This window comes from Myotis daubentonii, chromosome 2 (genome assembly GCF_963259705.1).
Source record: "Myotis daubentonii chromosome 2, mMyoDau2.1, whole genome shotgun sequence".
Taxonomy (NCBI): Eukaryota; Metazoa; Chordata; class Mammalia; order Chiroptera; family Vespertilionidae; genus Myotis; species Myotis daubentonii.
The window spans coordinates 24,236,511-24,248,524 of record NC_081841.1 but is presented as its reverse complement, the minus strand read 5'-3'; the positions used below and the strand labels follow the sequence as shown (position 1 = coordinate 24,248,524).

At 34.7% G+C, this 12,014-nt stretch overlaps 1 protein-coding gene and 1 pseudogene across 1 annotated transcript in view; one reads left to right on the top strand and one right to left on the bottom strand.

Annotated features, from left to right (window-relative positions):
- The first annotated feature begins 270 nt into the window (after window positions 1-270).
- Window positions 271-12,014, top strand: part of LOC132227277 (NKG2-A/NKG2-B type II integral membrane protein-like) — a 49,482-nt gene continuing 37,738 nt past the window's right edge. Inside the window, exon 1 of the mRNA XM_059682188.1 lies at window positions 271-471. Coding sequence (XP_059538171.1) covers window positions 285-471 — 187 coding nt within the window. The 5' untranslated portion in view covers window positions 271-284. The remainder of the gene's footprint in view (window positions 472-12,014) is intronic.
- On the bottom strand, window positions 6,244-9,291 carry LOC132225586 (syntaxin-7-like; annotated as a pseudogene).

Here is a 12,014-nt window from a genome sequence, read left to right as displayed (position 1 = left end):
TATGCTATTCGTTATTCCTCACTGATTTATTGCTTTCTAGGGCTCAAACAAATAATATAATGTCAAATGTAGAATATCAAAAAATTACATCTACTATGAAGCACTTGTTTAAAGATCTAACAAATTTAAAACCAGAACTTTAGATTTTTCAACTTGGAAATGAGCCCTACTACCCTTTACCCCGCCCAGTTTTCCTGTCCTAGTGATCGCGTTATTGCATAGGTCATTTATTCGTAAGTACACTTGACTTAGAGCACAGTCTCAAACACCACCCAGCTGCAGAGATGAATAACCAACGTGTAACCTATGCAGAACTGAATTTGGCCAAGTCCGCCAGGAGACAGCAAAGAAAGCCTAAAGGCACTCAAACCTCCATTCCAGTAACGGAGCAGGAAATAACCTATGCAGAATTAACTCTTCAAAATGCTTCCTGGGATCTTCAAGAGAGGGACAAGAAGGACCATTCCAAAGGTAACACATTCAATAGACACACAGTATAACTGTTCTAGTCTGTGCAGCTGGGGGGCAGACATGTGGGGAAAGAAGGGCGTTAGCTCAGATGTTTTTCATTTGTGAGAATCAGCACTTAAAGTTGGGACACAGTTTTCTAAGATGAAAGCTGAGGGCTAATTCTATTCAGGTATTGTTGTAAGGCGTAGTCTTTGACCAGTAACACATGGAGCATTATATTTCCTAAACGTGCAATGGTATATTCTGGGAGGAAGATTACAGTGGTAGGTATGGGCTTGGTGTCCAAGTTTATGTATTGGATTCTCTGCATGTAAACTGTCTAAACAATTCTCTCTTTCTCTCTCCTTTCTCAGTGTTTCCTTTCTCTTCCTGCAGTTTCACCATCACCTCCAGGGAAGCGCATTGCTGGGACCCTAGGTGTCATCTGCCTTGTCCTGATGTCCGCTGTGGTGACAATACCTATTATTCCCTGTAAATACATTTTTGCAAGGTTATACAGAACTTTTCACTTTTATGTCCATCTGTGGCTCTGAACACTTCATAATGTTATGAAATAGAACTCTGATCCTAAAGTATGCATTTAGACTAAGTGCAAAATGGTAATTCTGAATTTGTCCAAGGTATAAATATCAGGATGATTTTAGAGAGTAGTTTATAAATATATGTATACATATATGACCACATGTATCCATATATATATATATTCATATATCCATATATATCCATGTATATATAAAATCGGAATATAAATATATATTTTATATTCTCTAAGCATGCTTTAGGACACCTTATTGAGAAATACAAATTAATTTTTGAGATTGTTTAATCCAAATACTGTGAGATGTAGTTCTCTAGACTTTAAAAACACTTTTCCTCAAAATTATCATTACTACATTAATTTTCATTGGTAATTAAATTTTATTCCAGATAATTCTAGTCCTAGACAATACAACACAATTAAACACAAGAAACAAAATGATTATGGTGTATTTAGATCAAGATTAATTTAAGAATTACTTTTTTTTCCAGCTAATAATTCTTTGTTGAAAACCAGGATCCAGGAAGGTACATACTTATTTTCTCAGTTCTGATATTAGTATAGTTTATACTTTATCTCTAATCTAGGGTAGTCAAAAATAATAGCTTTTTGGGAATGGAGACATAAATTATAATGCCAGGCAATAAATGTTCATAATGATTGTAGAAGAGTGTTTTCTTATGCAACAATATGAAGAAATATTCATTTAAGATCATAATACTCATTGTTGCAGATGGGCTCAAAGATAATTTTAGGATTCTAAAAAAGTGGTTTTCTTCATTGACATTCAGGACATGTAGAGAGTGGATATTTTTGTTTGTTTGTTTGCTTAATATGGAACATAAACCAGGAAACAGGAGATTAACCCTTCTCTGTGAGTGTGTTTTCTTTTTATATATTGCACAAATGTGTCTATACTTATGCAAGTATGTAAATTAATTTTCATTTTAGAACATTTAAATTGTTTTTGATAGAATTTTCTTCAGCATATCATTGTGGACATTGCCCAAAGGAGTGGTTTACATATTCCAACAACTGCTATTACATTAGTACTGAACAAAAAGCATGGAATGAGAGTGTGCTGGCCTGTGCTTATAAGAACTCTAATCTGCTTTACATAGATAACAAAGAAGAAATGGTAAGATTTAAATGTTTCCATTTTATTTAAAAGTCTATTTTAGTCTATATTTATACAAGTCATTCATATTTTGTATATATTCATAGTTCACTTATTTTAGACTATTAACATGAATTGTTTGACTCTATAATATTTTGTTCATATTTTATGCCATTCGTGTACATTTGATAATTTCCAGTTCTTGCTTTTTTATAGAAAACCATGCTTCTATAAATGCTTTTTTCTAAAGAATACTTTGCTACTTAATTTTATTATACATCAAGGAAACTGAAGTTACCATGATTGTGCAGATTAATTGCAAACTTAAATGACCCATATAATTACAAATCATGAAATAGAAGTTGCCAGTCTGCATTAGCCCCTCTCCTGTGTGTCTCCTTTAACACTCACATGTGTCTCCTTTAACACTCACATGATATTTTTGCAATCTTTCCATATTATTGCATTTATCTGTAATTTGTTAATTTTCACTGCTGTATTATAGGGACATGACATTTTTAATCTGTTTTACCCAAAATATAGTTGTTTTTTAATATGTAAGTATTATGAATAATTATTTTACAAAAATCCTAGTCTGTTTTTTTCAAATATTATATTGTATTTAAAACAATTTACATTATATATAAATATTAAATATAATACATTATGTTCATATACTATAAATGTTATATTTATAACAATATAATAATGATGTATAAATCTATAATAATAAAATCATAATATGCTAATTAGACCAGACAACTGAATGACCTTCTGGACAATCTTCCAGACGAAGCTGGGGCTGCCAGGGCAGAGGCAGCTCTGTGGCTGTGAGTGCCGAGACCCTTGCATGAATTTCATGCATCGGGCCTCTAATACAATTATATTATTATAATTGCATATGTAGATAGTTAAAATTTATTGTCCTCTATGAATCAGAATGAAATTACAGTCATAAATATATGTATATGCCAAATTTATTAGATTATCCTAACATTTTCTAATAATAATGTCTAAATAAATGGGTATTTATTATGTAAATACACATTTTATCCAAAAATTACATGATCCAAGATTTAGTACTGCCAGAACTTTCAATGCTATACGTTCTGATCATTATATAAAAGTATCATTTTGACATAAGTAGGCATTTTTCTGTTTGCTAATGGATAGAACACATCTTTCTGGGCACTAGTTCTTATGGAATTATTTATGGAGAGAATAAGTGCATGTACATGTCTCTCTACCATTTCTCCTGTGTGCTGCCTGTTATTTCCTTCCCTAGAAGTTGTTATATTTCCTACATGATCTCTTTTTAAATTTGTAAGTGCAAATAGTGTTTTTGACTATTAACTTACATTTTCAGTCTCATATTGGAGTGTTTAAATAACCTGAATTTTGCATGTTTTTTAATTTTTGGTAAGTACATATTTTTGATAATATAATATAGTAAATATGGATTCTGCATCTTTCTTAGACTTTTTGTAACTTTAATAAACTGTTAGTGTAGAATCTTGTCTTTTGAAGTGTGCTTACTCAGCTTTTAAAATTCTCATTGTTTGTTATTATATTTAGCCTTACTTACCAGAGATTAGCCTTGTGTTTGCATAGCTTAGCAGACAAGCAATGATTTTTAAAAGTGTATTCAAATATGTCAAATCAATATGGCTTTCACCCTCTGCTATTTGATGTACTCGTGTGTGTGTGTGTGTGTGTGTGTGTGTGTGTGTGTGTAGAGAAGTGCTCATGATTTTGAAATCAATTCTCAAGTCCACTTTGGCTTTTATTTTTTACTGTATCATCTTTGTTTCTTCCACACATGTGCAAATTTTCCACCCATCAGTCAAGCACATGCAGAAAGCTAATGTGATCTCTTCTATTGCACTCTTACTTTTACTAGTAGTACCTTCCTGTTATGTTTATGGCTGGCACTGTGCCTGACACAATGGAGAACACAGCCTCGGTCTAGGGAAAGGATAATTTCCCTCATTTATTATCCAGTAAATTCAGCACTTTTAGCTGAAAAATACTAGTGGTGGGCAACTTGACAACCACTTCCACTGCTTATCAAGTCTTCCCCTGTGGCAATAATACCATTGCTATTTGTGGCCTTCCCCAAATTATAAAAATTACAATTCTTACTCACTGAGCTGAGTTGGGGGGGGGGGTATGGTAGGCATGAGAGCAGCCTCAGGTAAGAAGATGACAAATTTGCTCTATTTTTACCTGAATCTCTGGCAGCTTTCCCAATAATTAATAATTACAAATTATTATTTGTTTTTAATCAACTTTCAGAGTTGTGAAATTGGTATTATTGTCCATTTGTCCACTTCAGTTAATTGTGCTAATACATTTTCTGAATGTGTCCATTGTGTAACAACATATTGCAAATTGAAAAACTATAAATTAGAATTAAGTCATTTGCTTTTGTCTGCCATTTTTAAAATCATCATTATTTTGGTTGCAAATTACAATTTACTTAGTTACTCAATAATATATTTGTTCCCATTTGAAATCTTATAGCTTGACATATAAAACATTGCCTTCAGTTTCAAACTGCTATGTAAGAATGTGATATAATACAAATTATGAATTAAGATAATTATCTTCAGAGTATTCAGATTAGTGCATTAAAGTAACATTGATTAAAAAGACAAGTGAGTTAATTGGAAAAAGTAATTCCTTTTTTAATGATAAAAAATGGTTACCTCTGCATGGAAATGAAGAAGAACTTAAAAGTTTATACATTTTTATATTAAGCAGTAGAGGCTTGGTGCATGAAATTCGTGCATGTGGAGGGGGTGTCTCAAAGTCCAGCCTGCACCCTCTCCAATCTGGGACCTCTCGGGGTTATGTCCGACTGCCGGTTTAGGCCCTGTGGGATAAGGCCTAAATGGGCAGTCAGACATCCCTCTCACAATCAAGCTCCTAACCATTTGCCTGCCTGCAGGCCTGATAGCCCCCTAACCGCTCCCCTGCCAGCCTGATTGACACCTAACTGCTCCCCTGCCAGCATGATTTTCCCCAACTGCCATCCCCTGCAGGGCTGAGGGGACTGGGGGACTGATGCTGGATGAGGCAGGGTGCAGGAGACGGGGGACTCTGATTGGATGAATCGGGGCTGGGGGCCTGGGGGACTCTGGCTGGATAGGCGGGGCTGAGGGCACTTGGCGCCACCATCTTGTGAGGGCATTGAGGTCAATTAGCATATTTCTGCTTTATTGGTTGTAGCACCTCCATCTTGTGAGAGTGTGATGGCCAATTAGCATATTCCCTCTTTATTAGATAGGATTTGTAATTCCCACAATGAAATACCTGTTTATGACTTTTTATTATTATTTGAGTTATTTGTCTTTTCCTTATTGACTGTTGGTGTTTTTAAAACATTCTGTATTCTGTTCTTTTTATTGATTCTGTTTATTGCAAATATCTTTTTCAAGTTTGTGATTTTTCCTTTTTATTTTCTTCCTGATACTTTTAAGAATAGATATTTAAAATTTTAACAGTCAAATTTATTAATGTTTCTTTATGACTCATGATTTTATATTAAAAATATTTTACTAAATATATTTCTAATTTTTCTAAAATTTTCTAAATTGTGTTTCTTGCATTTTAATTTTTAATTCATCTACAATTGGATTTTATAAATGGTGTGGGATAGGGAACAAATTAAAAATGTTTTCATGTGACTAAAAAGAGGTTATACATTTTGAAACTTTTATCCAAAAGGTGTTCTTTAAATTCAGTTGTAAATAAAATAATGGTGATGCTGCAAAGTACAGCAGAGATAGAGAATATAGTCAACAATATTCTAATGACCATGCATGGTGTCAGATGGGTACCAGACCCATTGGAGTATTCACCTCAAAAGATATATATGTGCCCAATCAACATGCTATACACCTGAAATCAAAACAATATTGGAAATCATTATAACTGGCAAATCTTTTTTAAAGTTGCTCAAAAATTATTCTCATTGTTTATTATTACCGGAAACTGCATCCAGAATCTCAACATACAAATTAAAACTGAAATAAAAATAATTATAATATAATCACTTAAAATATAAAGGTTAAGAGTTTTGTTCCATTCTTCAATGATAGCCTCTTGTAAGTTTCTACATTTCTTTAATGGTTTGTGCATCGCACAGCAACATGCAGGAATCCTTTTCTGATATTATGCTGCACTTGACAGTTGCTAATTGACTTGTTGGACATGCACTCTTGCACTTTCAACTTTGCCTTCTATGCTGTCTATCACATTTCCTTGCTCATGAATTATCATTCACAAATCTTTAAATAGCTCATTTATATCCATACCATCGGCTTCATATTGCCTAACAGAAGACTCTCATGAGTAAGGCAAAGGTCATCCTCCCTAATTTCCTCATCCTGCACCTGCTCCTGAGGTTGGATTTGGCTTTCCCAGGATATGGGATTCCTTTCTTCTGAGCCTTCCTCAGGGAAACTACCAGATTCTCCGGAACTGGCTCCCACTGGAGCAACAAACTCTATTTCTCATCAGCTTGCCTCTGGACCTTTGGAACATTTGTCAGTGATGTGAACTCAGTGTTAACTGAGTGATCCTTCTGAATTTTCCTTTGACACTATTCACTGGGGATGGTGGGCAGAGATCCAAACACTTTATTTTTTAATGAATCTTCATTGTTGAAAGTATTACAGATGTCCCCTTTTCTTCTCCCCCATTGACTCCCACCACCCTACCCCTCCTTCCAGGCCTTCACCAGACTATTGCCTGTGCCCATGGGCTATGCATATATGCATATAAGTTTCTCAGTTGATCTCTCCCTCCCCATCCACCTACCACAGCCTTCCCTCTGAGATCCATCAGTTTATTCTATGCTTCTATATTTTGAGTCTGTTTTGTTCATCATTTAATTTTGTTCATTTGATTCCAAATATGAGTGAGATCATATGATACTTATCTTTCTCACTGGCTTATTTTGCTTAACACAATACTCTCCAGGTCTTCCATGCTGTCTCAAAGAGTAACAATTCCTGCTTTTATACTGCTGCATAGTATTCCATGGTGTGAATATACCATACCTTTTAAATCCACTCATCTACTGCTGGGCACTTGAGCTGTTTCCACATCTTAGCTATTTTAAATTGCACTGCTATGAACATAGGGGTGCATACATTCTTTCTAAGGCATGTTTCGGGTTTCTTAGGATCTATTCCTAGAAGTGGGATCATTGGGTCAAATAGCAGTGCAATTTTAACTTTTTGAGGAAACTCCATACTATTTTCCAGAGTGGCTGCACCAATTTGCATTCCCACCAGCAGTTACTAGGGTCCCCTTTTCTCCACATCCTTGCCAGCACTTGTCATTTGTTGGTTGGTTGATGGTAGTCATTCTGATTGGTGTGAGGGAATACCTCATTGTCATTTACATTTGCATCTCTCTGATGATTAATAACTTTGAACAGTTTTTTATTTGTCTCTTGGCCATCTGTATGTCAACTTTGGAGAAGTGTCTTTTTAGGTCCTTTGTTCATTTTTAAATTGGTTTGTTTGTCTTCCTTTTGTTAAGTTGTATGAGTTCCTTATATAATTTGTATATTAACCCTTTATCAGATGTATCATTGGCAAATATGTTCAGCCATGCAGTGGGCTCCCTTTTCATTTTGCTGATGGTTTCTTTTGCTGTGCAGAAGCTTTTTATTTTGATGTAGTCCTATTTGTTTATTTTATCATTAGTTTCTCTTGTTCTGGAGATGCAGCCACAAACATATTTCTATGAGAGATGTCCAAGATTTTGCTGCCTATGGATTCTTCTAAGATTTTATGGTTTAACGACTTACACCTAAGCCTTTTATCTATTTGAGTTTATACTTGTGTATGGTGTAAACTGGTGGTTTCCTTTCATTTTGGTTTTGCATATACCTGTCCAATTTTCTTCACATCATTTATTGAAGAGACTGTCTTTACTCAATTTTATGATCTTTATTCCATTGTATGTTCTTGCCTCCTTTGAAAAATATTATTGAGAATAATGGTTGGGGCCAATTTCTGGGTCCTCCATTATGTTCCATTGGTCTATATTCCTATTCTTGTTACAGTAAAAGGCTTTTTGATTACAGTGGTGTTGTAAAATAATTTAATATCTAATAATGTAATCCCTCCCACTTTATTCTTCTCTCTCAGGATTGCTGTGGATATTTGGGATCTTTTTTGTTTCCACTTAAATTTTTAGAGTGTTTGTTCTAGATCTGTGAAATATACCATTTTAATAGGGATTGCATTGAATCTATCTAGGGTTGCTTTGTGTAGTATGGGCATTTGAATGATGTTGATTCTACCAATCCATGAACACGGAATTTATATCTCCCACTTGTTTATATCTTCCTCTACCTCTTTTTTTCTTAATGTACTGTAATTTTCTGAGTATAGGCCTTTTACCTCTTTTGTTAAGTTTATTCCGAGGTATCCTAATTTTTTTGTGCAATGGTAAATGGGATTTTTTAGTTTCTCTTTCTCTGATTTCATTTTGGTGTATAAAATTGACATACATTTCTAGGTATTAGTTGTGTGTCCTGCTATGTTGTCAATATTCATTTATTAAACCTAGTAGCCTTTAAGTGGCGTCCTGTTTCTATGTACGGTATCATATCATCTGTATGACAGCTTTACTTCTTCTCTTCCAATTTGGTTGCTTTTTATTCCTTCCTGTCTGATCACTACAGCGAGGATATCCAGTACGATGCTGAATCAGAGGGTGAAATCAGTTATCCTTGTCTTGTTCCTTTTCTTAGGGGAAATGGTTTTAGTTTTTGCCCATTTTGTATAATGTTGGCTGTAGTTTTGTCATCTATGTCCTTAAAAGAGTTTTTATCAAAGTTAGTTGTTGGACTTTATCAGATGCTTTTTCTGCATCAATCAATATTATATGTTTTTTTGTCTCAAAATTTGTCTATATACTTTTCTGTTCTTTTGGCAAGTTTGTTAGGAGGATGCTGCTGCTATTGCAACTGTTGCCTAAATTCATGTGCATCTTGAAGTGTTGCTAGTTGATTCAGAGACCTCTGTATTTCCACAGAACATTGTGGGATCTTCTGGATGTTGGATATGCTGGGCCAGCTGGGTGGGGCCACAACAACTTCTGCATGTGAGACATGGTTGGTTTGCTTATTCACTAATTGCATCAGGTGTTGGTGGGCTGTGCATTTAACTAAGCAGTCACCCAATCTCCTCATTTTCCTCCTCTTCCTCCAGCAGTGGACCAACTTAGCTGTTTGTAGGAATTCAATTACTTAATTTCTCATAAAAATTTTTGTCTCATAGAATTTTTTGAAAAATTTCATTGAATTTCCCTGGATTCAACTCTACCACAGAAACAATAGTAATTTGTTGGTGTGGGAAAATGGCTTAACTTTCTCTTCCAAACTGTAAGTTTTTGAGAACTTATATATTTTACATCTTCATGCTATAAGTCAGAGATTAATCTTAGAAATAAAAATCAATGCATAAACGATTACATAAATACTGTAAAACTTTGGTATAACATACTAATTCAGGCAAGGAGATAGCCACTAGAGCCAAAAGCCATTATATTAGAAAGTAGGTTTTATGAATACATGTTCAAAAATTGACAAATTATTTAGTTTACCTGTTTGTATTTATGATGACACATTTCTGAAATTAAAATGAAGTACATAGAAAAGTTTCATTTCACAGGAAAGTTTTCTGTATGTATTTCTATAATTTAAAATTTATGCTGAAAAGGTCTAGTATATGCATGCCCCAGTCCTGACAGGTAAACAGATGTGCTTGGCTGATGTGTGGCTTCAGCCCTCAGGCCTCAGGGCAACAGCACCAGTTACCACAGGCGGTGTGGTGTGATCATGTGCTAACCATTAGCAGTACCTTGTTTATGAGCTTTCACTCTTGGATTTAAATATGTAGACTCTAGTAGTAGATATGTAATGTTTATTTATGTCAGAGAAATTACTACGTTGTTTTTCCCAACAAATGGTCTAGTTGCTAAAGTTTTTAAAAAATAATGGTGAATCAAGAACAAAAAATAACCTGTTAATTTAATTGTAAGTCAACCTATTTTTCAAACATTTTAAAATTGGCAAGGTGTTAATTTCACATATGATATAGAAACCTGAAATTTTGTCCATTAAATCCAGAGTACATTAAATCAAATGTTTGCTGTAAACTAAATTTTCTGTTGAAATATTATAAGAATTGTGCAGATTTAGATATTTAAACATTACTGTAAAGAGTTTATTCATTGAAATATGAAGTTATATGTGATCAGATTAATGTTATAAAATTTCTGTATTTTAGATCTTCAAAAAATCAAGAATTTCATAAGAATTGTACATATGCAAGGCTTGAGTACCACAAGCTCTCTTCTGAATCCTGTTTAGAAAATAAAAGCTATGTTTGTAAGCACCAGCCACATTAGCTTACCTAAATCTAGTATAATGGTACTCCCAACATCTAAAAAGAACACATTTCTAGTTTCTTTAAAAGCACTGCAATTATTTTTGTGGAACTGTTTTTAAGATATTATTTCGAGACCAGCTTTAGGTTCACAACAAAATTAAAAGGAAGGTATTGAGACTTCCCTTATTCCTCTGTCCCCACCCATGTAGAGCCTCCCTTTTATCAACATCACTCACCATCGTGGTACATTTGTTACTGAGAATGATTCTACTTTGACTCTTCATAGAACTGAAAGTCCATAGTTTGGCCTGGCTGCTGCGGCTCAGTACTTGAGCATTGTCCCATGCACCAAGAAGTCAATAGTTCAATTCCTGATCAGGGTACATGTCTGAGTTACAGGTTTGATCCCTAGTAGGTATACAGGAGGCAGCCTATTAATGGTCCTCTCTCATCAATTTTACTATCTCTCTATTCCTCTCTCTAAAATCATTATAAACTTTTATTTCAAAGTCTATAGTTTATCAGATACTTCACCCTTGGTATTACAGATTTATTTTTAAATCTATATTTATGTTAATTTAAAAATATACATCCAGTTACATATTGTACACTTTTAAAACTTCTAATATTCACTAAAATAAATCATGTACATATTATGAATTATAATCTTAAGAACTCTTATTTCTTCCTTTGTTTGTATGGCTCAGTGGATAGAGCATCAGCCTGCGGACTGAAGTGTCCTGGGTTTGATTCCAGTCAAGGGCAGATGCCCAGGTTGGAGGCTTGATCCCCAGAGAGGGGTTATGCAGGAGGCAGGTGATCAATGATTCTCTCTCATCATTGATGTTTCTAACTCTCTCTCTTCTCTCCCTTCCTCTCTGAAATAAATTAAAAAATAAAAAAGAACTGTTATATCTAAGTCTGCAATAACATGAATAATTAATCAAATATTTTCAAATTAATTTACTTGACCTAGCCTTTAAAAGTTCAAAATGGGGCTGAACATCCCAAGGTCACAATGTGTATAAGTTTGTTGAATCAGGAGTGAAAAAACAGTGGAAGTTTGATTCAAGGAATTATTCACTACTAGTTGGTGAGAGAGGGGAATAAAAGAAAATTACAGAATGTTCCTGAGGCTTAAGGGAGATTACCAAAATGAAAACCACATGGGTGCCAGGTTTTAGACTCCATTGAAGACAGTGTCACTACAGATATCTTTATGGCAGGTATGCTTACTGGACGGAGGTAGGACAGAGCAGTTCCCAGTCCGCTGGCCCACACTGGTGAGGATTGATCTCAAGTTATGACTAACAAGCAGGAAGGCCTCCCTGCCACAGTGTCAGCAGGCAGAGGCTGGAGGACAGGGAACTGGGACCAGCCTCAAACACCTGCTGGAGGGGGAACGCCACAGGAACCTCCTACATGCGTGCAGCTGTTAACCACATCTCTGTAGCCAAAGAGAACACACCAT